This window comes from Pollicipes pollicipes, unplaced genomic scaffold, assembly GCF_011947565.3.
Source record: "Pollicipes pollicipes isolate AB1234 unplaced genomic scaffold, Ppol_2.1 Scaffold_4219;HRSCAF=4965_pilon_pilon_pilon, whole genome shotgun sequence".
Taxonomy (NCBI): Eukaryota; Metazoa; Arthropoda; class Thecostraca; order Pollicipedomorpha; family Pollicipedidae; genus Pollicipes; species Pollicipes pollicipes.
Window position 1 is genome coordinate 26,611,716 of NW_023596448.1, and position 26,836 is coordinate 26,638,551.

Genomic DNA, 26,836 nt, shown 5'->3' on the forward strand with positions numbered 1-26,836 from the left:
CCGACACTGGTACATATGAAGCTCAGGTGCGGATATTGGTTTTTCAATGTCGTCTGTGGGATGGGTACAGTGTGGCGAGCAGGTGGGGCAGGGATGGGGAATGGCTGTCGAACATTTTGGCGAAAGTAGATTGTTTTACAATGCATTGGGTTTCCTGTGCGGCGGCTGTCATGATTGCCTTGGCCACCCCACGCCATCTGGACACTGCAGGCAACTGCATGTGGCGAGTTCGAGACTTGTAAACGACGCGTGGACACGTGACGTCCGTTTCAGTATATTCTCAGCGCTCGGAACACAACCACAAACAACAAGAAACACATTTCAGCCGTAAGTACGAGAAGCCGTGACCCGACTGTTCAGCCACATTAATCCGCCGATGTCGGTGCACCGCACAAGCCCGAGAGGCTCAGTGAGACACTGGCGCGCTACTCTGTGTCGGTGGCCGTGAGCTCCGAGCTGTGCACACTCCCCGCTCGGCCGTACACGGTTGGCTGAGACGCGATGCGCACGCTCTTGGCGACACTGCCGCGGGGCGCGAACCCCGTCGGCCGCCGCTGCGAAAGGTCGGAGGCCAGCGAGTCGTCCGACCCGGACAGCGAGCTTCGGCCGGCCGCCGCCAGGGGCACGAGCTCCTCGGAGGCCGGCCGGGACTCGGCACGTCGGTGCCGGTGGTCCATCCACCACTGGACGCAGTAGAGCGTCAGCGCTATGCACAGCAGGCCCACGATCACGGAGCCGATGGCGAGCGTCTGGCGGGGCAAGGTCAAGGAGGCTCGCGCGGCCCTCGTGAGCGGCGCGCTCGTAAAAAGAGCGCGCCAGACGCATTTGGCGCGGCTGGGTGGGTTGATGGCGGCCGCCGGCGCCGCCGCCACCGGGCTTGGCCGCACCAACAGACACAGCGGCTAACAAGTTCTGGTGGGCGCCGCGCCGCGATGGGACGTGGCCGCCGGCCGGCCGCAAACCGAGCCGAGGTTTTGGGGTGCCCTCGGTGTAGGGAGTGGGGTGGTGTGGGAGCTTGCCAGCGGGGTAAAGGCGGGGTCTGCTAGTGTTAGCTTTAACGTTAGTGGAACGGAAATCCTCCTTTGAAAACACTTGACAGCTTGCGAAGCACCCGGCGCCAGTGTCTGGTGTAGGGAGCACCGTAAATTTGTAAGCATCGTAATTGGTAGTATAAGCAACATTGGCAATTATCGCTAGTTCAAAGCAGTGGCAAGTACATTATTTTCAGTGATTTCCAGAAGTCCTATGAAATCGTCTTACAATGACCATCACGCCAAGCTGCGGCCAGTTCTTGTGTCCTCGCGCCTCCCTCCCCTTCCCTCTCACAGTTGCCTTGGGAGCTAACGATACCCAGCAACACTCGTCATTACCGAGTTGCTCATTCACATCGAGACAGCAACGTACCCAAAACGTTCGAGCTATGAATAAAATTAACCGATCCCACCTGTGCATACAACTGCAACGCCGCCAGCATTGCCGCTGTTATTGTGTTAGTGGCAATCAATATGTAAATTGGTGCGCATTCGTTTCTTATTCCGTCAGGGTACATTTGAGCGCGGGTCGTTCTCATTTGAGAGCCTTGAGAGTTCTCCTCTTAGCGGTCGTTTTCCGCCTTCATTAGCGAATATCGTTCGTGGAAGCGGGCCGAATATCTTCACATCTGACGGTGGACTGTGCAGACTTCGGCGAAGCCCGGCGCGCCTTCTTCTCTGGGCGGCAGACGACCACTGGCACCACCGCCGCGCCGCCGCCCTCTGCACACGTTATTGCTGCTTGCCAGCTGCTGAGCGAAGGACGGCCATTTTGCCGGGCCGCGGAGCCGAGCACGCCCCGAGCACGCCGCCGGCGCCGCGCGCCGTGTCGGGGCCGTACCCGTCCGCCGGCGCCGCCGGCGCCGCCGTCGGGCCGCTAGTGAGGTGCAGAGGCGCCCGGCGCGGTTCCGCGCCGGCCGCCATGTTGGAACTCCCTGCGGTACCCGCTCAATGGACTTTGTGCAAGTCGGTGACTTGCTTGTGCGGAAAAGTGTTTGCAGAATTGGGCGACGTTTTAAGCGAGACTTGGTTGGCTGACAAGTGCGATCAGAGCGCCGAAAACCCCGGGATGTGTTGTACGTCACTCGGTCCCCCCCGTGCCCATTCGGTGGAATTTGTTGCAAATTTTAAGATGCTAAAAACCACATTTGAATGTCGCATACCCAGTGGGCACAATATGACTTGCCTCTCACAAACGTAGCAGCTTCCAAGACCATGTTGCGTGCCATTTACCGGTGCCAGGAGGTGTTCCGTGGGATAAACGCTCGTTAACAAGCAATATCGTTGAAGCCTAACCCTGACCTGTCTCATGGAGATCCTCGAGACCTTAAGTGACGCTAATACGACAGGCTCAGACAGCGCACACACAAGTGCGTTCGCGTATCCTTTTAACTTAAGATCACTTATCCTTGCATGGTTCGCTGCACAACCACCCATCGGCAGACTGACGCGGAGCTCACCGGCTCTTGGGGCCCGCTCTTTGTTACTGCCCGGGACTGACAACGTGGCCGGCACTGATGACACTGACTTATGTAAGGTTAGGTTTCGAGAGGATGAGGCCCGCTTTCACATCGATGCTCAGTAGTGCATCTCTTGAGATGGTTCAGCTGACAAACGTAGGGATCAACAACAAGATCATGAGAAAGCACCATGTACAGATTTAAAGAGGAAAACAAAGGACGCTTTGGATCCAGACAACATTCGTGATAGCGTACCAAGTGCAATGCCATCATCAGTTCCAACAACGTGGAATGCATTGCCAAGAGTTAGAGTGAACCGGAAGTCGCCGTGCGTGACGGGAAGGAAGGGAAGTGATCTTACCATCCCAAGTGAAGATTACTTACAACCAAATATAACAAAGCAAAGCCAGCTCAGGTCTCAGGCATGACCAAATTCAGCAGTGGTGCAATGTTATGCCACGTTTGATGACGACGTTTGTGCATTGCCCCATTGCAAATTTCGTGCAAAGCTGGCCTAAATTACAAACAGTTGTAATCTTAATCGCCGACCGAGCTGACCTTTTCAACAGCGCAAACGGCGAAAATTACGCCCGGCCCGCAGCCTTGAAAAACCTTCACCCGTTCAGCTTTAGTCATTTTCACCAATGCACTTGGTGTTCTCACAGCGACTAGTTAAGGCAAGCTGTTAATAACAATAATAAGTGTTGTATGGAAACATGTAGCCTTGTTAAGTTCATTAGCCCTGCCATACCTGATGAGAATCAAGGCCAGTGAAAGTTTCCTGTGAAGGCGTCGAACCCGGAGCCCCCGATTCAAAGTATGGCACGTCATGCACACAGCTACCTTAAGTTTTCATTTGGTAATATTGCCTGATTATTGCCTCATATTTGCCCCGCCCCAGTCACTTAACAACCGAAAGCATATACGTTCTTATCATTTTCTCATACCTTTGCAGTTAATGTTTTCAGCATCGTGTGTGTGTGTGAATCTTGGTATTGGATGATATTAATTGCCATGTGCGAGAGTCAAATGCGGGTGCTAATAATTGTAAAGCCAAAAACCAGCCTTGTGCAGATGACCTCAGTATGACGCACCTACTTAAGCATTGAGCATTAGGCACGAAGCAGTGCGTTTCACGAAGCTTTCTCCACCACCGGGGCCGTTAGGGCGCGCCCGTCAAAGGATACGAAGAGCCAGTTGGAGGCGGCCCTGTTCTGCGCCGCTTCGTCTGACGGCTTCACCACCTTGATGTTGCACATGTGGTAGACGGAGGAGGACGGCTGGAAGGAAGCCCGGTCCAGGGGCGAGGACATCCACCCCTTGTCGCAGACGCACCATAGCTCGTCGTCCAGCCGGCCGTGGTGGCATTCCACATTCTACCGAGAAAGGAAGAGGTCTGCTGCACTATATCGCAGTCAAGGCAGGTGTCTTGGACGATCTACCGTTCTTGGTGTAAGCGATGTTTGGCGATCCACGGGAAACGGGGCGAATAACATTCCATTTTCCACTGAAAAAATGGTATCGTGCTTGATTCGCATTCCGCGAAAGGCAGCACAAAACTGTAAGCGCTACACTTTGCAACGCTCTTAAGGGACCGTGGCATCACCAGCTTTTTCATACTCCACTCCCAGTGGAGCCTGGCTTTTACCCCTTCTACTGCTGACACGTTTCGTTGTTCTGGTTCACCATGCGCATCTTTAAATACGAAGGTGATGCTGCATGAAGTCTGCATGCAATCGGCACATTTCAATTTCCAGGACGCCAACATAATGCCAGGAATGAATTCACGCTGTGCATGAAGCACCAGAACGCATAGACACCCATTTTTCTGCCATCAAGGAGTATACAGAACACTACAATCACTGCGCTGCAGTTATACAGCCCATTCTTCTATCTTATAACAAGCAAGGGTTGTCATACTGATCGAAGGCAATGGGCAAATTCTGAAGCATTCCAAAGTCTAAGCGATGCAAATCAGCACGGGGACAGTTATAATTTAATTCCTCCGACGTAGCGCAGCCTATACCTATTAGTGATTGCTCTAATTTGGGGTTGCATGTGTCAAGGAGCCCATCGGGTTACGCACGCTTAATGGGATTGAATTTAAAATGGAGATGCGAACATACCCATTTTGCCGAGACAATTTGTGCTTTGTGTTGTGCAAGATGCAACAACACTGAACAAATCACCTGGTGCTACAGTTTTCCACGTTTGGTTCAGCCCACACCTGCACCTCGCTCGTTGAAAAACGGTTAGTTTTCGTTCACACATGGATTGTTCCTGGGCGTAATAACCTCGTGGCAGGGTAAAGCCATTGCAGCAAGCAGGAAACATGCATACTTCCGCGGCTGCATTTGCCGCCCTCTGTGCTTTCGGGTGTGCCCCTGGCGAAAGGGAGCGCCTAAAACGCGGGCAGAATTGTCGAACCTAGCCAGCGCGCTGACAAAATTTCCTCGTCGCTGCAGGCCAGCTTGTGTCAGCACTGTTCATTTTCAATTAGTATTTCACTTCCTTTCCCATGGGCTTTAAGTACCGCGAATCACCAAATTGAGCTCCAGCCACAACGGTAACCAGGAAATACAGGCTGTGGGGAAATGGCGTGCAGTCAGTGCTATCGGCGTCTTCTCAGAACCACTGATGACATCTTTCTGCGAATTCCAGCGCGCATCGCTCACATCTTAACGCCGACTTTAAACCCCACCCGGCAGTGTTTAAGGCGCGGGGGAGGCGCGGCGCGGCTTGATCCGAGCTTCTGGGGGGAGGGGAGGGGATGTATCACTTGCGACGGCACGGGGAAGCCGCCCAGTAATGCGGCGGTCGCAGTCATCTGTCCCTTTTCGGTGATCCGCCAAGACTGACGGCCGTTCGCCATGGCTTGGTTAACGCCTTTAAAAAGAAAGCACGATACTATCTAGGGAGCTTCAGAGCCATAGCCAGAGCTGCAGAGATCGCGTTGCATGACAGCGGGAACCGCAATCCACGATATCAGGACCATCTGGCGCTCTGTCTTCTGGCATTTAAGAGAAAATTTAGCTTGCTAGTCTTTGGTGGCCTTTGAACAGGGGCGTATCACGTAACGCGGCCGCTCATTGGTCAGTTTTAACTAACCACTTGCCGGAAAACAAGGAGCCGGCTGTCTGTACAAAACCTATTGCAGCAACTCTTTCCACGCGGTGTTCTCGCCTCTGGTATGGCTTGCGCAACAGAAAAGGCGGAGCGAGGTCTTAGCCTAACACGGGTCAGCCGGGCTGAGGCGTTACACAGCGCAGAGAACATTCTTCTGGATCTAGATCTGGGAAAAAGATCCTTCAGATGCAGCTCTTTCCGTGTCTGTTGTGGCGTGGGAGTGGCGAGACGGCAAAATGAGGGAGTGTTATCGCCGTAGAGATGAAACCAAAAAGTCCATAAGGGCAGCCGGCCGTGCTTTAGAAACCATACAGGTGGATGTCATCATCCCCATTTCAAACCGAGTTCTCCTGTTTTTCTCAATTATCTGAAAATGTTTCCACGTGTTGGACTTGGGGTCATACTGTGCCCAATTTGAAACTTAACAATGAGTAAACAAATCTCTTTTATTTACAGGAAAGTCGCTTCTGGTTGCGCGACTTACGAGTAAATGGCAAAAACTGATACGATCGTTAAGACTTTGGCTTCATCTTGTTGAGATTGTACGAAGCACAATTGCGCGATCAAAATTTACCAATAGATTATAGCCTACAGAGGCGCGCAGGTTTTTTATAGTTTGAATAGTCGGGAGACGGTATTATCCCATGAATTTCAACGATACATCTCGGGTGACCGGCTACGGGTGTAACCAATAAATTTGGTTGACCGGTTTTATGTGCGCATAGTCACCCGTGCCCCACCAATAACCATTCACTAGTGGGTTCGTTACGAACAGTAAAGTAATGAGCCATCTCGACATCTTTCCACAGTGGTCTTTTGTGATGTTTTAGAAGGAAGAATAGACTGATACTAAGCAACAACTCATTATTGGAATTGTTCATTCACAAGGATCATAGTCGACCTGCTACCCGCGGGTTTTTCTTATATACGGTAATCCTACTTGTGGTACATGAATCGCATTCCGCAATTATTTAACAGTTCGATTGATGTTTGAAATCACGTTTCTCTAAAAGCACAGAACATTTATTTAGTCCGACCCGCTATGCAAGTTGATGTAAACCATCTTTTACCGTGATGCGCTGACTGCATTGTATCCGGCAACAACGAACTTAACTACGGCTGCTCAACACTGTGGCCAGCCAGGCTGTCATCGCATTGCACGGCTCCATACCGTAGCTGACCCCGAAACACCAAAGACAGCAGCATTTCTGCACGGGAACACGATTAACTAAATGCATAAGTATAGCCAATGTCGTTGTTGGGCTCAGTGGATTTATCTGAAACGTGAGGATTTTGGCATCAAGGCTGAACAAGCCCAGCTGAAAATGGATCATACGCTGAAAACAATGTCGCAGGGTTATATTTGTTCACGATAAGCGCTGTCAGCTGAATCAGATATTGGAAACTTTTAGCTACATTCTATAAGTAAGAAGTGGTCGGACATCTTAATCGTACGGGATGGCGATACAAGTGATGGGGAATATGATCTGGTATTATACCCTTGGCCAACAGCCTTGGCTGAAAAGTCGGTTTAGCCCCATTCACGGAAAACCGACGAAGCTCCATGTCGATGAATTATTTAGTGATTTTCAGATAAACACTACATTCTCCCGGCATTTCAAAAGCACATACGCTCCGTTTAATGTAGTGGCGTCACTCAAGCTTGTCAAGGCAGACCTACAACCGGCTGTGCAGGCTTCATTCCTTTTCCGGATAAAAGGAATGAAGCGCAGTTGGTAGAACGACACCTGGCGCGCCGTCGTGAAGCGGGACAAACCAGCTGGCCATGCGGTGGCCAGCAGCTAACGGCAGGTCATCTGGCCTGGCTCTCCGCTTACCATACACTACGGCGCAGACCCACCGCGCTACGGCGCTGGCTTCAGCGGCCTGCGTCAATGGGGGTCACCGGGGAGGGAGGGGGAGTCACCCCCGCATACCACACGCCGCGCACATGTCATTACCGCTCCGAGCAGAGACATAACTAGCAGCAGGGCGCGGCGAGGGCAGAGGTGGAGGCGGTGGCAACGTGCGGTAGCAGGAGGGCGGCGTGACGACCCACGGCTGCTGCGCATGCGGCTGCTAGATGTTTCGATGTCTAGACACCTGTGCATGGACTGTCGAGCGTTGCGCGGCAAGGCTTAACATACAGAGCTGTCGAAGAAAAATAAATAATCCGGGGTTACGGCTTGATGGTCGCTGAAATTTTTGGCAGCATGTTTAGACTGGGAAGACGACTGATAATTTACAACCCAACCCCCGATTACGTACCGATGTTTGGGACCATGCGCTCACCACTAGCGTCGCGCAGTGACATAAAAACGGGAAATCCAATATCGTAAATGGTTATACAGCCGACTGTAAACATATGATAGATGAAAATAGCCATCTCACGGTTTTTGCAGCCGTGAAATGTACTGCACGCATGTTGAATCTAGACTGCCTTTCGCAAAGTTTTTCACTAACGTGCCGTATGGCCTGGACTCTCCAGCACAAGAGCAACGCCGCTTCCAAATTTGTGAATGCATGACGAAAACGGTTTTCGCTCGGTGGGCCGTCACAATTTCCGATAATGATGCAAGACGAGACCCATCTAACCACAGTCATCCCAGTCATTCAGCCACCTCGCGCCAACACGCCACTCACCGCCGAGCGTAAGATGGAGATAAGGGGGTCCCACGCGTCGCCAAAGCTGATGGAGACCGCAACTTTCCACACAAACGCGGGCACGAAACGGCAGCTTGTTCGCGATAGCCGTCACCACGGCCTTAACGGCAGAAAGCGGTGGCATCATTCCCCAAGGGCGGAGAAAAGTCTCTAGAAGAAGAGGGCCAAAATCCTTTTTTAAGAGGAACACTCCTAAGCGCCGTCACGTGACTAAAGTAACCCTGTCGCGACAAATGGAGGGAGTATGGCTAACGGCCTCTCCGGCCCCTTGGCTCTGTCCCCGCATCGTTTGCTTCGGATGTGCCGCACAGATAGCCTGACTTGGTATCGGTACATCTTGTATTAAATTCATCTCGGTCCACTTAATTCGGAGGGTAAGCTATCCAGAACCCACCCGCATCTGCATCAAGATCTCTAGCAAGTCTTCTGTCTATCGGCAGACCCCATAATGCGATCGTATGATGTGTCTTGATATACGGCTGTTTTAAACGTGCAAATACGGTGCATCTTAACCCATACCTTTGAAATGTAAGGTGGAACAAATGTCTCGATATACCAGTTGCACGCCAAATCTAGAAGCCAAGGCCAACGCTGAATAGGACCTGGTCGCTGAAAGCATCAAGTCATGAGCTTGTCCAAATTAAGCTGTTAAGCCAGGTAGTTCGCTGGGCACGGGGTCCACTGTGCTAGTTTCCTTAGCGTGCATATTGCCTACCAGTCACACAACACCTCACAAATGCTCGGACTCCACGATCAGCTGCAAAACACCCCCCGGCTGCAAACATAAAACAATAGTGAACACATAAAAACTAGGATAATTGAAACTGGCCAAACTTCAGTCACAATACACCCGCAAAGGCAACGCATTCACTAAAATCACAAACAAAGCCACACCCAGCTCGGAAGGGCGGTCGGAGCCTTCAAGGTTGGATGAATTCCGGCAGCTTCTGAGCACACTGGCACTGATGCAAACTGAGGGCCTCCCCGCCGACATCGCGCTTACGTCAGGCAGACACGACGAAAATACCACTTCCGTCTTTGCTGCTGATCTTTACCACTCCAGCCCAAGCTCCACCCGTGCAGGAATCACGATACGAATAAAATAAAAGGTCTGTTCATCAAAGCCTCTGAGAAGGCCGAAGGAAGAGATTTAGCTCAGGCCACGTGCCGATCTCCCCCTAAAAGGAGAGGAGAGCGCTGGCTGTTACTCGGCTACACGTGCATTGCACGGCTAGGGACAAAGCAGCTCACTTGAAACCCTTGGCAGGCCATTAAACTCGAGACATATGGCTTTTGACAGGCCATCAAACCCGAGACATGAGGCCCTTGACAGGCCATCAAACCCGAGACACGAGGCCTTTGACAGACCATCAAACCCGAGACATGAGGCCTTTGACAGACCATCAAACCCGAGACATAAGGCCTTTGACAGACCATCAAACCCGATACATGAGGCCTTTGACAGGCCATCAAACCCGAGACATGAGGCCTTTGACAGGCCATCACACCCGAGACATGCGGCCTTTGGCAGGCCATCAAACCCGAGACATGAGGCCTTTGACAGGCCATCATACCCGAGACATGAGGCCTTTGACAGGCCATCACACCCGAGACATGAGGCCCTTGAGAGGCCATCAAACCCGAGACATGAGGCCTTTGACAGGCCATCAAACCCTAGACCGACCGCCCCCACCCCTCCCCCCTCTCGATCTGACGCAGCTGGTCTAGCGCGGCTCAGCCTGCCTGTCGGTTTGCCAGGATGATCTCCCCGTTACTAGAATGCACTTTCCAATAAGATCCGTCCACTTCTTTAGCACGCACCACCGCCCCCACCCCCACCCGCAAACACGTAGGGGCACTGTCGTGCTCGGTCGTACCTCGCCAACGTCACCGCAAGTAAACCCGCTTAAAGTTCAGTTTCTCCACGAATGCCAGCGGCGGTGATTCAGTCTCCCACGCGATCCAAAGACCTTCTTGTGCCGAGTCTGTAGAGGGTGGAAGGGGGGGTTACTGACCCCGCACACCTCACTTTGGACTTCCAGTGTCTGGCATGCTCTCGGCTAAAATGGCTTACGCCTTCACGGGATGTTCCTTGATGTCTCACCACGATTTTCCAGTAAAGGACTTTACGGGTAAGATGTCCTTTTACCCCATGCGCCAGATACCCATGGGAATGTGCTCATACCCGACCCCATCTATCCTGAATCAGTCGCTCCCACCCGGTACCCACCCGCTTGCACTTGTCTAGCACTGCGGCTCTGAATCATGGAAGAATTTCTGGTTCGCAACAAAGCTTACCTTTTGAGAGGGAGAGAACTATTCATGGCCAACAGAGGGGTAAGCAGTAACACTGCGTGCCATTTCTTGAAGTAAAGATCATAGATCTGGAACATTTTTCACCGTACCCAAACCCACACTTTTCCGAGTAACACTGCGTACCATTGAAGTAAAGATCATAGATCTCTAACATTTTTCACCGTACCCAAACCCACATTTTTCCGAAAATCTGTACCCAGCCGAGCCTGTTACCTATCGCATGTAGTGTCCATTGCCCTATCCAAGCCGTAAAGTCCTCTTCCATCCGTGCCTCTCAGCGAGTGTCCATGAACTCTGACCTGGGGTCGGTTCTTGTCGTAGCGGAGCACCTCCCCCTTGGCCGCGTCGTGGAAGAACTGGAGGTCCTCCTCGGTGAGGGCCGACATGAGCTGGCGGCACTGGTTACTCTCCGGAACGTACGCCTGCGGTGGGGAAGACGAGGGAGGCGAAGGTCAGAACAAAGCTCAGACGTCAGACGTCAGACACGTTCAGAGCACCTGACCACGATGAGCGACTGCGGGGGAGGGTCAACTAGACGACAGACGAGGGAGGCGAAGGTCAGAGCAAAGCTCAGACGTCAGACGTCAGACACGCTCAGAGCACCTGACCACAATGGGCGACTGCGGGGGAGGGTCAACTAGACGACAGACGAGGGGGGCGAAGGTCAGAGCAAAGCTCAGACGTCAGACGTCAGACACGCTCAGAGCACCTGACCACAATGGGCGACTGCAGGGGAGGGTCAACTAGACGACAGACGAGGGGGGGCGAAGGTCAGAGCAAAGCTCAGACGTCAGACGTCAAACACGCTCAGAGCAGCTCAGGTCAACTAGACGACAGACGAAGGAGTGACGCTGGCTAAACGGTGCGGGGGGCAGTGGTCGACTCTCAGGAGAAGGTGGAGGCGGTGCCGTTCGAGGCAGCTTGGCCAGTTGGCGGTGGTGATCGGCTGTCGAGGGCAGGAGCAGTGGTGACGGCAGAAACAGTCCGATGCCTCCATGGAATATGCGGAGAAGAACGGCCAGAAACCGACGACGAAGTTTGCCGAACATTCAGGGTATTGGCGTTTGCGCGCTGTACAGGCGCATGTGGGATGCCTGCCAGCCGTCTGGCGCCTCTTCATCTTCAGTCTAAATGAACGAGGGAAAATAATCACATTTTAAACTTTGGTACTCAATATGGCCGGCTTCTCAGAATCAATGGCTTGCCTATCATAGCACACGGAAAACATGCGCAAAGCCGCTTTCCTTTCCAGTATTTGCATCAAAATGTACCATTTAGCTATTTGCCTTTTAGATAACCCACTCAGTCTCTTAGTTCTTCCCAAGACCTGAAATAACACTGGCTCTAAAGAAACGTATCACTGAGATGACTTGGGCCCTGATGACCCTGACATACCACATATGCACATATGTGTTTGTCAACAAGAAACTCATTAAATCTCTACGATTTTGAGCACGAAATTCCTCTTAAAACAGCACTAAACAGCTTTTCCGCTCCGGTCCACAAATCGCGTTGCACAGCTTAATTCTTCAACCGCGTCAAGTGCATGCTGTCCCGTTTTTGCTCAAATCTGCACGCTTCTTGTCGATATGATCAGAGCCCGAGAGCACGTGCTGCCTTCGTTTCTTTTCGGCGTTTAAGAAGGCATCACGCCACTATTGCCGCATTGTTACATGCTAGATATCATGAGCGTTGAATATCGTGTGCTGTTACTTCCTACACCCGGGAGGGTCAGTTCTCTGCCCTCGGCGTGCAGAAACTTTGAGGGTGCATCGGGTAAGAGAGAATAAACAGAGCAGAAGTACACATCTGATAACAGGAAAATAAAACGCCGGTTGTGAGGAATGCTAGGAATAGACAAAACGCAGCTGATATTTTGAAGCTTGGACAGCAGGCATCTGAGGATGGTTTACATAACTGCCGCATGCTTGTAGGGCCTTTTCAACGCAGGTGCTCTGCGGGGGCTTAGTTGCAGTACAGATGGCCACACCAAAAGTAAACGAATTGAAGATATTCATTTGGGAAAGAGGAATGCCCGACAGGCTGACAATCCTTCTAGAAAGTATCTGTCGCAGGCATGCAAGGCCCTCTAACAAACTGCACACACAAAGGGTCTACCTTCACCTGCACGTGTTTCTTTCGTCTGCTCTTGGTAGAAGCTCAGGAACAAGCTTGCTGGCATGCGGCCGAACGAATTTAAAACGCGGAGCCTCCGTTGCCACGTACAGGCGGTGTTGGTGCATTTTAAGAGCTCAGCGTGAAGCACAACAAGGAAATATGCTCCCGCAATGCGTCGTCACCGAGCACATTTCCATGAAAGATCTCCAAAGATACCAGCGACGCAGCGAACCAAAGTATTCACCCCCGCCTGGGCCTTAGTTTTGGATTCTAACGGTGGTTGTACAACACCGCAATGAGCACTATCGACCATGCTGATTGCGAGTGTTCAGGAAAAGATCGGCAGCATAACAGAAAAGATTCACACCGGGGAGGAAAACAACCAAAACGGGCTGTCCAAAGGTCACGCGCAAATTTTTACGTGCGTTTCTTTTATGACGGTGCTATTATGCATCATGTACAGGAAAAGGGTGCATTCGACTGTCAGAGTGCTATTCCTTATCCGACATGTAGCCTCGGCCCGATAGTCATTTTTGCCGGGTACCTACGTATACCAAGCAAATGTTAAATTCCCAAATGACCTCAATGAAATACGGCACAGGTACATCAGTCAAACCAATGCATTTTGCCAGACTGTCCACGTGTTTGAGTGTGCCTTTGATTGCTGTTTTGGTCCGTTACGGCCACGGAAATGGGATATGGCCACGCAGTCATCAATCGTTGCTACCATTACCACAGTCCAAGAAAAAACCGACCCACAGTCTTACTCCTGCTATGTTTGTTGGCACGCCGTGGCGGATTCAAACGGCTAACATGCCAATTTCCCCCGAAAGTATTGAAAAGCTCAAATTTTGCTGTTGGCTTGATTGCTATATGTCTTGGGCGGCTATAATCATATGCGGAGTTTGTTACGCGACCCCTGCCAAATCTGGCACTGACTTTACGCTTATTTGGATGCAACATCGCATCATCTGCCGTTGAATAAGTAATGATGCTTTGCTTCAAGGGCATAGTAAACAAGACCGCTTCCAAACTTGCGCTATCAGTGTTCTCAAGAAGAATACGCAACATACCACATGTGTTGTAACTTGATGGAATGTGGAGTAGAACATCGGCATGAATTTCAGACTTGTGGTTTTGAAAGCACGGCATCCGCGAGGTGTTCAAGCATGGGACAATAGTAAGGTGCTGTCGGCCAGCATTGACAAGCAGATGACGTCATGCTGAACAGCATTTTAAGACTGGCCAAGAGCGTTACTGAGGAAAATTCGATAATCGAATCGAGATAACTTCTATTACGCATCACCCCATTATCTATTTATTTTTCTGCCAGCCGCTGGCACTGCGTGGATCAGCCGCACCACCGACGCAATCGAGAACACCCGTGCTCCTTCTCAGCATTCGCTGAAGAGGTTGTCCCAAAACATTTCCAAGACATTCCTTGTGAGTACAATGCGTAAGTCTGAAGTTGTCACAGGCCGTGTTGTTTTAAGCTTCTACTACACTTTGATTATATACTTTCTGTTTTACTAAGCTCTTTACTTTAAAACTTCCATCGTGGTGCAATTTTCCTGGTGATGCAATGATATTTGCGAGATATTCCCGAATACTTTGCATAATTATCAGCGCACTCATCAAGGCGTTCCGTCTTTTTACACTCGGTCGGCGAAAGGGGCAACAGAAGCCTCCTCGCTAAGATTTCTTTGAATAACTTCAGAGCTATTTTGTGCATGGCGCCGAGATTTACGGCCCATAAGCCCTTAAGTTGTTTTTAAATGTAAAAAAAATTGTAGGACCCCATAGTTAAAGGGTGACGACCCTTCTGTTGTGGACATTTTGACAGCATTCCTGGTGCAGACTCCGATGGCGTACATTTGTCGTTGAACGTGACGCTGCGGTCGTGGGTGGTCGGTGTGCCCGGTAAACCAAAATTATCAACCTTCTCGTGGAGTATGCCTTAAAACTACTCTCCCATATTGATTTGTGGTATCCTGTTACAGATGCAATTGTATAGAATAGAAATAGGCCAGGCTGTTCAAGATCAGCCTGTGTCAACTGCGTCAAATAAATACTTAATTCTGCACGGGTACAACCATTTGCCTTCATGGAATAGCATACGTGACATCATATTAACCGGGATTTGATGTAGTTTAACAGGTGATATCTAGCGTTGCCGCTGCTCTGCTGACACAGCACACTTAGTTCTTCACACCACAGGGTGGAAATCCAGGCACACGAGGTGTCACCGGCATGACTTCACCAGAGGTCACTCGTAATCAGCGACGCTGAGCGGGGGCGACTGGACACGAGCTATCTTATGCCGCTTGTCGCGTGCCTCTAGCATGCTGGGGCTTCCAGATCGCAGGGACGTGCGAAGCGTGTGCTCTGACAAACTGGGAAAACTTTAGTTTCAATCAAGTGCTCCGCTCCTCGCATGGAACTGCTGTGGAACACACCATTCTCTGCCATACCGACTTGATAAGATGTGTCGTTGGTAGTTTCTTTTCTTACGGAGCGCGTAAATTTGACCGCCCAACTACTCTTCAGTTCTCTTCCGTCATGCACTGCATCACGACGCTTCGCATCGAAGACGTGGTCAGCGTGGTGCGACCTTACGGGCACCGGGTGCTGATGGCTGTGAGTCAACGATAGGGAACTGTCCCAGTTCCCCGCCGATGAATCACGGTTTAACTGGTCGTAACGTCAGCACCCGTTGGTGCACAAAGCGTTTCGACCCAACAAGCTGCGCACATTTTGTTATTACGTTCTGACTCTTCGCCAAGTGCTGATTTTCTGCCGATAGCTGACTGTTCACGTACGTTTCCGAATGCGCGTGAGCAGTTCGATTGTTATGTAGTTTCTCACATTACTTATTCAAAAACTTAGCTCTTTACATTTCAAATGAACATGAGCCTGAGGAAGTCCTTCGCAGCCCTTGGTCATCCGAATCTTTAGGCATATTTGTGTAACGGGAGCTTTTTTGGTTTTATCTAACTGCACCAAAACCTTTTTCAGGGGTGTCATTGACTAGACTAATTGTGCAAGACTTCCAATGCAAGCGTTTTACATCTCACTTGGACAGAAACACGCTATTTGAAGCCTTCGAATACAGCGGAATGTTGGCGACTCCGGCTTTGGCGCATGCTATAAATGTCGCCAGGCGTGATCAGCGCCAAATCGCCCCAAGTTTTGCGGTGAATTGACTGGCCGTTCAGGCCGACCGGCTAGCTTCCACAAAACTCATCACCGACGCTGAATTTGAAATCAAATCATGTTTTTGTTATGCCGTGACAGACTTTTTCTAACTTTAATTTCATGAAAATGAATTGCTCATGGCATCGCTAAGTGGCCCATGCGATATTTATATCAACAGTAACTAATGCCACATATTCGCTGCAGAACAGTGCTATGGATAGCCCCTGAAGAAGAAGAGGAGTCCATTCAACTTGGCCTTCCAGCAGATGTCCGCGAAAGCTTTAAAAATGTATGTTTCATACATATGTAAGCATTTCGATAGCTTTCACGGGCATCAGCACACATGCAGTGACTGCAACGCTTAGTTTCATCTCAAAAGTCGCCGCAAATAGCTAGTGGAATAATGCACAGATCTGCACGCTCATCTATTCACGCGCATGCTCGTGAACTTCCGCAAGCGGCATGCCTGCACGCATGCCTGCTGAAGCACATGCTGCAGCCGTCAACCCCAGCGAGCAGACCGCATGAAAAGGCGCTCGCGCGCGCTCTCTGAGACCTGTGTCGAACATGCCTACAAACTGCGCCGCGACATCTGCCTGCCCAGCCAAATCCCAGCCAACCCGTTCCGAAGTCATTGAACCCCAACGCGACATCTTCACTGCATTGTGACGAGAACCTGTCGGCGACTACGCTGCGGATCACTACGTCTGTCTGACCTTCCAGGAAGGCCGGGGCTGCGACAGATCAGTGCGGCCGCGATCCGCCGCCACCACGCGACGTTAAAGCCGAGGTCCGATCACGCGAGAGAGGGCCGAACTGCTGTCGGGCGCGTGCTGGCGGCACGCAGCCCCTCGACGTTGCAGGAGAGGCGGCCGGCCCGCGGCCTTCGCCGGCGCCGCGCCGCTGGGCGCGGCGGCGCGGACACTAGGGCCTGGTGCAGATGGTGTTGAGATTGGTCCGCCGGTGTTGCCAGCTCGGAGGCGCGGTGGAGGTGTTTGAAAGTGGGGAAGTCAATGATTCGGGAAATGGCAGGTTACACAATCCGTGACAATTATACACTTTTAAAATGGCGCCAATGGAACATGTGCCAGAGTTATTCCCTGCTCCCGGATCCCACCAGCTACGTTGCTGCGCCACAAAGGAACTCCCAGGAAAGTATCGCCTGGGAGTTGCTGCAACTCTTTCATGGAAGTATCAGCGTAAACGTTGGGTAGTGATTTAGTCAGAGCGCTTGTGAATACTCACCTGCTGCAAGCTTTAATACCTTTGCAAAGTTTGGGTGTCCGTGGATGGAATGCACGGTAATCATTTTCACACAACGCAATTGCGTTTAGTGTCAAGTTTGGTCAGCAAGGTTGTTTCCATTGCATGATCAGATCGCGTGAAAATGCAATGTTTGAGACTCCAAGGTGCCTACCGAGATTCTTATCACGGAATGCGTGGAAACACCTACGGCAACCTTAGGAACCTTATAAGAACTCCTGTTTGGAAAACATGGAAAAACGTTAATATCGCTGATCGCGGAATTTGTAAACATGCCAAACATATCGTAGCAAATCACAGCTAAATCAAGAGCTGTTATGGCAGAAAAGACGGCGCTTGCGTGTCACGGAGCTGTTCCAGAACTTGCGAGTGCTTAAGATGGATCCTGTAAAAAGACCCCAAGTGTTAATTCTGCTCCCTCCCAGCATCACGTTACCAATTCTTACTTCGGCAAAGTTTGCGAGAACTGCCTGAGCTGGCTACCCAAATTAGGAATTTGAGCGCCCTATTCGCAAAAAGCATCCGTAAGCAAAGCAGCTCCTTGAAGAAGACTCGTTCTGCCGCAGAATTAGCGATACCATGCCGACAATGGCATCACTGGCCGCGAAGGAGAAGGGGGGGGGGGGGGGGGCGCTGACGTCGGTGACTGAGGCTACAGTCAGCCGTCCACTCGCCCTGCCAATCCAGCACCGGGCGCCACGCGATGAAGCTTGGTGGCCCACGGGCATGCCCGCTTCTGGTCAATTCTTTTACAAGATAAACGCCAACTTGACAAAAAATGAAACAAATGCTCTAACTGTGGGAAACGTGGCCTCTCAGCCCGCTTACTCCGCTTTCCTTCGGCCAACGACCGCACCAACGGCCACAGCCGTCCCTCTGACCGGCTGTTTGTTCTGCGGACCGATTTCTCGCACGCTCGCGCCGGCTGGCTGACGACGCTGCGCCACGTTCGGTGCAACGGTGCCAAGAACGACTACACAAGTGTTCCGCTGGAGAAAAATCCGCAGAATCGCGGTCCGGGGACCTGCGGTCCGTGAGAATATTGCCGGATGGTGGTTTGGCCACGTATGTTGAACGGGCATGTTGGTTATTGCTGTGGCCAAGGGAATTTGTAGTTCCCTGCCGCCGTGATTGCGTTGCTAACAAATGAGGTATGGGCTCGTTACACTGCGTTAATTTCGCGGTTTCTCGGTTTCGGCGACAAAGTGAAATACATTGATCCTCAAAAATACTGTTATTTTCTTAGATGAACAATCTATTCAAATTTCGCAGAATGCTCTTCAACCAGGGGCGCAGGCAGGAGTTTCCTTGAGAGGGGGAGGGGGTCGGTGAGAGCGCGTCACGGCGGTTCTTAGCTTTGTGTCAGAAGTCATCTGTGGTGAATAAAGGACGAATGCTGACCTGAAGGGAAGGGGAGTGTGCAGACCCTACTCCCTTGGCTCTGGCCCTATTTTCAACCCTCATGTTCCACACACCCAAAATGTTGTCCTTTTGCGCTTTGTTTCGCTTTTCGCGCTGTGCACTAAACGCTGCCGTAGTGAAAGCACTCCTGTCTGGTAGCCTCCTTCCACGGGAATCGCGAGGAGGCTAGCTGTACAGAATACTAGCGGCGTAAAACGCTGCAGAAAAGGAAGATTCTGAATTAATCATTCCCACAGTAAGCCACAAATCTCCACAATCGAACTGAAAAATTTATGTGAGTCAGTCCATCTAAGCAGCACCAGCTACTGGTAGGCATGGCATTAACCAACTGGTGTTTCCCGATGCTTAGCCTTTCCGAAATCACCGGAATACGGTTCTTCGGAAATAATTATACGTAACGCCTTAAATCCAGGTTAACGCTCCAAAACATGTTGTTTGTGCAGACCGTGGTTTTTTTGTCACTATTGCCGTGACGTTCTACGAAGCCAACCATGGTCCACTGTCGTTGGGTCATGTAATGTGAAGGGGGCAACACACGTGACAGGCGTGCGCCGCCTCGCCGTACGTTCTCCGAAGCCAACCATGGTTCACTCTCGTTGGGCCATGTGATGTGAACGGGGCAACACACGCGACAGGCGTGCGCCGCCTCGTGCTTAAGACGAACGCAGCTCAATTGTTTTCGCATATCAGGTCACGTGCGCTTTTAAGACGCAGTTTGTTCGCTTGGGCTTGTTTCACTAACGCAGTTGGTGCCTGCAGTGGGGCACTATATGCAAGTCCGGACACCTATATGCCAGTCCGGACACACCACCACATTTACGCACGTATGCCCGATCAAGACTCAGTGACTGCTGGCCAAGTAGTTTGCATCTGCCAACCAGCAGCGCTACATGGGATATGCAGACCTTGAGGTGGTGCACATGGATAATTGCAAAAGCATGCACAAATATATTTGAAGCATGAACAAATATGTTGTGTGTTCTGTCATCATCGAGCTATAAATCAAATTTTCATTTCATATGACGGCACATCTGGCTCACATTTTTTAAAAACCTGCTGTCAGGGGTGCAGCCAAATTCCTTTTGGGGCTCAGTGAGAGCTCATTGCGTTGATTTTTAACTTTCTGCCTTGGCTCATCTACGGCACTCAAAGAAAACAAGCTATCCTTAGAGAAACAAGATAGGGCGCTCCCAGGAGAGGGCTGCGCCGCTGCCTACTTCTGACTCTCTGCTCAGGGTTTTATGATATGAAAACACGCCGCGGACAAGCGGCATAAACATACACATTTGCATTCATTAATTGCGCAAGTTGTATTACAGCTTACAAGGAAATGTGCCCCGGCAGGCTCAATAAAAGACAGGAAACTATAGGTTAACAAATGTTAGCACCAGGCGCCTTTGTCCACGAAGGTTTTTGTCTGCAGCCGAAATTGATTAGGCACCCATGAATATATACCACCATAAACATCCAATTAAAGGTAAGTTATGCTGCTGCTACGATTATGCTCTAGATATGAAGTGAGACAAAATGCCCACTTTTGAGGCAACTCTACACCTCGGGCCCGGTGTACAGGCACTTTTATACCAATGGCTACCGTAGTTTTCCCCATGGCGAAATATTCATGCATACACAATATGTAAAAATGTGAGGGAAAAGTCTGTGGCACCCAGTCTAAGTCACCAAATAAAGAGCCACAGAGTGGTTGTCATTAGCGATGCTCGCCACAAATCACCAGACCAACTGCTCCAGATGATCAGGCGAAACAGCTGGCCAGCAGCTGACTGGCGGGTCCCTGCACATGACGGAAAGGGTGTCAGGCGGTCCATAATCTCACCGGATTCCATCCAAAGCACCGATACACTGCAGAAGAACAGCCCATTAAGCGAGAAACCATCAGCTAATACGAGCAGGCGGAATAAACCGACCCAGCGTACCCGGGCGCGTCAAGTAGTTTCCCACTCATTCCTCGAGTTTGAATTCCCGACAGCACGCACCAGTCTCGCTGCTCCACCTTTGCACGAAGGCTGGCAGAGGACGGCAGACGTCTGCTGCGCTTGCCTGGCGGAAAATCACACTGGCGCTCAACGGGCATCCGAGCGAAGCGCTTCACCAGGATCACCCATCAGCCCCCCTGTGAGTGGACCAAACGAAACTTCTCAGTTGGGAGGGCACTGAACTTCCGCTTGGGAAACTCGTGTAGCTGCCCGACTGGCGCTGGGGCACGCGGGGATCATATGACCGCTGCGGCCACCGCCGCTTTGCAATGGAGTGCACGGCGACGCGCGTCGAGCAATCTTTCTTGAGCAAAAAGCAGCGACCCGCGGACCTTGCCCGTAGTGTGCTCCTAGCAGGTGTTTTAAGCGAATGGGGAGAGAGAGGGGTCAAGCAGCTGACCAATGACCGTCCCACCGTCATGCCCCCTCCCACAAGGGACACCCGCGCTGGACAGCTGACCTCCCCGTGACCTCGTCCGACGCATCCCCCGACGAGCCGAGAACGCGCCGCGCCCCGTTCGACGGCGTCGGGCGCTTTCTCCGCGGCCTAATTGTGCGTTGAGATGACTCCCCTCCCCGCCTCATTAAACGGGCCCGCAGCCACGCACACGAGCCGACTTATTAACCCACGCCCATTAACCGGAGCTATGCAAATGGCCGTGCGTCGATTCCGGCCCGTTCTTTCTGTCAATTAAAAAATTATGACCGATCTGGGCGACCGCCCGCCGGCGCTGGGTCCATGTCCGCCGACCCCCACCGGGCAAGCCGGTCGGCCCGGGCTGAGATATCACCACTGCCGGACAACTGTTTACGGCCGAGACTCCAGAATGATTTCTGACGGCGGCGGCGGCGGCGGCGGGGGCGGCGGAGGCGGCAGCGCGCGCGGCGGGGGGGGGGGAGGGGTGCGGGGTGAGGTCGTAAATAGAGACGCGGGCCACCTCGCGTCAACACGTGCTAGGCGGGTGGGGCTAATGCCGCCCGTATTACCGCCAGCCGCCGGGTGTAATTGGCCCCGGGCGCAGCCGCGGGCCATTGTTTAATCGAACGCCGGGTGACACGGTCGGCGCCGCTCCCGGCGGCGGGGGGCGGAGGGGGCGGGGGGGGGGGGAGAGGGGGGGGGGGGGGCAAGACCGGAGGGCTGGAATAGCCTGGAGGGATGTTAAACAGAGGATTGATTCTCGCAAGGGCTCCTGGTGCCGGGATCGCAGTGCTCTGTCCATTGGGCGGCTAACAATGACGAAATTTTGTACGGTGCGGACGTCTAGCAAATTGCCCGTCTTTTTTGTGTTGGCCTCAAAGTTTTGACACATCACATATAGATTGACAAGCAAACCAGCCAGGACTTACACCGATTTTTTTTTTAAACCCGTCGGCATCGGATAACAAATGCATATCTTTTCACGGCCCACAATGCAACATTTCAGCACGTCTTGCACAGAATTAAAGCTGTAGCTCGGTCTCGCGACCCAACGAGGCTCTCTACCACTGCACATGTTGTACCTGTCGACGGCGCAGGCAGATCCGGCTCCGTGCTCCATCGGCTCCGGTAGGGAGCGGCCCAGAGGCTTCTAGCCGGGTCTTGTCCAAACTCCGCACTACCGCTTGTGGTGAAATTGTTCGTTAGCTGTCCGGTTCTGTGCAGACTTTTCCAAAATCGAAGCACGCTCTGCTGTGGTGCGCCTCTGAATTAATTGCGATGGAACAAAAATTTCACCGGCTACTGCCCGCCCACACGACAGCTCGCGATGACTACCGTCGACTTTGTATTCCAGAGTGCACCTCGGAGCCGCACCCAAATCTTTGTTAATGCACCAGGTCACCCTTAAAATCGTCCAATATGTACCAGGTCACCCTTAAACCCCGGCTGCGCGGTGCCGTGCGGCGCTGTAACCTCTCCTTCCTTGTTCTGCTGTGCTGTCTTAAGCACCCGGGCGGGCGACTGAGTGCAGCGCGGCCGGGTGGAGGAGTGGGAGAAAGGGGGATTGCCCCCTTCCCTGGGATCTCAAAACTTTGAGCGTGATGGATGCGGAATTCCCAGGGTAGAGAGGAGGGGATTTAATTTTGTTTCCAGCTGGGGTGGCTGAGGGGAGGGGATGGGGCTAGGCCCCACAATTTGGTCTACAGCTTTTGAGGAATAAGTTGACCAAAACCGAAGATAAACACGTTTGGTGGCGCCATTAGGGGGCAGGTTGGGTTATTTTTACTATTCTGACCAAAACTCAGTTTGTGAATCTACGCCCCTGTTGGTGGTCCTGCATGTGAGCTTATTTTTTTCAAATTTGAGGTCCGTATGTCGCGACCTTTGGATCCAATAAGGTCAAGTAGCGTCAAACTTCAGATTAGTTTCCGAAGCGCCTACATACCCCTCACGCCGCCATCTTCAACACTAATATTCCTTGTAAGCAAAAAGTCACTGGTGCTTACATGAGGTCAGTGGCCTTTATTTGACCCTTAGACGGTAAATATAATCAGAAACCATCGATATTTGAATGCACAATCAGCGCAAAGTAATACCCTACGTGACCTGTTTCTCGAGTGAAAAGTTGATCGAGGCCAGTTGAGGTCAGAAACCTTTCTCGATCTTCATGGATTTAAAATAAATTATCTTTTGATGTCCTTAGAACTCAAGATTCGAAATTAGCGCCCAAAAATACCTCATCGGGCAAGTAGTCCAGTAATGCAGTAGCTGGTTTTGGCTTTAAAGCTCACAACCGTACCTGACCCAAGTTCAATGCAATTAGTTGCAACACTAATTGTAATTGTCTAATTATCTGAGGCAACATTTCAAAGCTGCATGAATTCGTCTAACACTCAGTTGTCACACCATATTGCACAATTCCGTGGGCATTGCCTTCGCTGATAGCCACAGGCTGACTCTGACCTGTTTAAGGTCAGTTACCTTACAAGCTATATCCTATCTTGTTGCATGAAACGATCGGCTATTCAAATGCCTACATCTGTAAACCGTTTGGTGCGTCCCCACCGTACTGTTCCAAACGTATTCTGGAAAAGCCTCCGGGGGTAGAATAAGAATGTTTAAAAACAATTAGTAAAACTGACCCGCCCACCCCAGTGCGCGCAAACGAAAAACCGAGAGTTGATGCAGTTTTCAGACTGATTCATTCAAAGCGCCCATACCCACCATACACTCGGACGGCGCCTGGTGCTTCGAAATTATTCGCGTCCCCCCCCCCCCCCCCCTCCCACCTCGCCTGTGTTGAACCCGGCTGCACCGGTAGCAGCGCTGGCAGCGCGCCGGAATTACATCTTGTTCCCGCCCGTGGCGGAGAAAAATTTATCATCCCTGGCGGAGCAAATTTATCATCCCATTTGAGGCCGGCGTGGTTTGCCACGGTGCTGCACGTTTTTCCTAACGCGACGGCGCCACGAGAGAGCAATACCCGCTCTAACGGGTAAACGTATGTGGGGTGCTAAAAAGGGAGGGTGAGCAGGGACCAACGGAGGGCCCATGGCTCATTCCAAGACGGTAGAGCACGCCTTCATATGCACTGGTTGTTCTTGATTTCAGCACAACTAGCACCACGTTTTGAGCTTGTCCCCCAACGGACCTCGATCGAACGACGGTTCCGTGAAAGATCTGTCTCTGATTGCTGGGTCTCCATGGTGTGACAAGGAGTCGTCAGAAACCCTTGATTGGACGATGGCGGGGAACGCACACAGTTTTGTTTGATTATGTGCACAGTTACGCATGAATGACGTGAAGTGTTTAGGATTGTGCGTTACTGCTCTGGTGAATCTAGAAGCTTTAGGGTCCAGACCGCATGACTGAATGTGGATGACTCATCATTGGAAGTGAGTCAAGCTATGGGTTAAGTCCACTCTGCCGTGCATTAGTTTCCTCCGTTTATGATATGATGATATCATAGTGAGAGCTTTCCTTTCCTCTCGATGTGGCCACCTGTATGCCAGACACACCTGTCTACGCCAATTGTAAAGACAATATGCAGGTGGTGTAATCTCTTCACACAGCCTATCAGACCAAAACAGTCATCAGAACAAAATCTGAGTCGCTTTCCTCAGTAAAACGCCGCATTGATCTGGTTCAGATTGCGAAAACTCTGCCAACTTATGCAGCTTTGACCCGGGGACGCATTGACCACGATTGCTATCATATCATTGTGTTTGAAGCCGGCTTACGAAGGCTGACTGGTTTTCCGCCGCGGCCGCGCGGTGGTCACCGATCGCACCTAGTTCCGTCTGCGGTCGGTAGATGTCAGTAGCGACCGCGGCCCACCGCCAAGGCGTTGCAGGAGGGCTGATCGGCAGCTGGCGGGAGCAAACCGCCCCGATCAGACGAGTGACGTCATTGAGGTGGCCCCGAGGGCGCAGGGAGCGGCCGGACAGGCCGCGCGGTCCGCAGAGGATGAACAGACCGCAGAGGCCGACCGCTGAACCGGGCCGAAACAGGAGCATCGCTCTCCACATCGGCAGGCGGCAGCCGAAGGGCAAAAATCGCTCCCCGCTCGACAGTCCGATGTTCTTCGATTTCGATTCACAATTTTTGCGATGTATGATAGAGTGCTTTCAACTGAGCATGACAGGAGAAGTGTCAGTGACCTCTGGCTCAACTCTGTGTTTCTTCGGACCCGCTGGACGAAGCTCATGACGTCCGGCTCCTGTGGCCGTCCGCCACACGAGGCGGACAGAGTCGGGTCGCGTTCACGGGTGAAGGACGCAGCCTTCCGTGCCCCTCCCCTCTCCCCTGCCCCAGCTGTGTCCACGACGAGCCGCCAGACAAATAAACCCGACGGCGCTCACACATTAGGCCAATTTGCATATGCCATTGTAACAGAAATTCGATTGCGCCTGGGAAGTTCTCCCACCGTGGGCATATTCGTGCCCGACGGGTGCTCGCGATGGCGGCACCGGGATGCCAGATCGCCACCCGCCTGGCAACAGGGCTTCACGCGCACGCCAGGGGCGACCTCCGCCGCAAGTGACGCCGCAGGCTGACGCAGGGATGATGTCGAAAGCGGGAGATCTTCGCAGTTTTGATCGCTTGGACAGGGATGATTACATGCCATTGTTCTCAGGCACAAACTCCTGCGTGGCTTTCGCGTCCAGGTTCATAACCATCCACAAATGCTCCTCTTTGACCCTCAACTATTATAGCATTTACGGCTAAGCAAGGACAACACCAAAGGCTTGCAGAAGAGGTAGGGAAAAAGTGCACGCTAAGTCAATTTCGTCATTGTAGCGCTACTGGTATATTGTTAAAATATAACATTATTGGGCATGTTTCCCTCCCTCCCCCCCCCCCCCCCCCCGATCCACATCGCACGTTTTATTTATAGTGTACAGCGCTCTTCCTCGCAGAAGAATGCGCGAAACTACTTTCAGTTTGATATTATAATTTGGCGTCGCCGAATTCCTTCTTGATTGGATGAAGTGCTGAAACAAAGCCTCTAAGAAGTTTAATCCTCACTTTTAAGTTCTCCCACATCCGTGACTGCCACGGCCACGGCGTCCCTGGCGTGTTTACGATCGCAGAGCACCCGTACGGTACCTAAACCCAAACCCAAACCCACTAAAACCACGCACGCGCGCGTCGACGCTCGTACCGACGAGGCCCAGACAGTTTGACCGTCGGGACACCTGGGCCGACAAGGGGTTACGGACGCGGCACTTCTTCATTAGCTGCCGTAATTGAAATAAATGGTCGAGGCGGCGGCCGGCACATCGATCAGCCGTCTGCGCGCGGTAATTACGCCGGTCCGTGAGGCGGCTACCCCGGTTTGCATAATTATCCCCAAAACTGCCATTAGGCGGGGCCGGTTCATTGATTTTGTTATCATCCGGCAAGCGCGGGGAGGCGCTCCACCGAGGGGAGGGGGCGCGGCCCGTGGGCACGTGCCGGCCCGCCGACACGTGGGGCCGCGCCGATCACGTGGGCACGTGCGCCGAACTCCGATCTTGTCGGCCGGACACGGGGCGGGGATGGGGGGGGGGGGGGGGGGAATGAGCAGTGCTAGGCCGGAGCCTCCTCCAGGGCCACCAATAGAGACGGGCCTCGGCTGATGATGGCGGCGAATAATCACTGCAAGAGGCTCAGCCCAGCTGCATATCAGCGGAGATGACGGAGAAAAAAGTCTGAACGGGGATTTGAGTGGTGCACTTGTGTGTCCTTGGCGTGCTTCCTGGAGTGGCGCACGTGGATCTGGGCGATCACAGGCAGTAGCCTGCTGGGCCATGGCATCCTGCCCTACAGCAGCTTTCTGAATCAACT

The 26,836-nt window shown here is 52.1% G+C and overlaps 1 protein-coding gene across 1 annotated transcript in view; it reads right to left on the reverse strand.

Moving 5' to 3' along the window:
• Positions 1-425: 425 nt before the first annotated feature.
• LOC119095080 (uncharacterized) overlaps positions 426-26,836 on the reverse strand; it is a 43,115-nt gene continuing 16,704 nt past the window's right edge. The window contains exons 8-10 of the mRNA XM_037217973.1: positions 10,897-11,019; positions 3,679-3,867; positions 426-749 (exon numbers count right to left, since the gene is read on the reverse strand). Coding sequence (XP_037073868.1) covers positions 426-749; positions 3,679-3,867; positions 10,897-11,019 — 636 coding nt within the window. The remainder of the gene's footprint in view (positions 750-3,678; positions 3,868-10,896; positions 11,020-26,836) is intronic.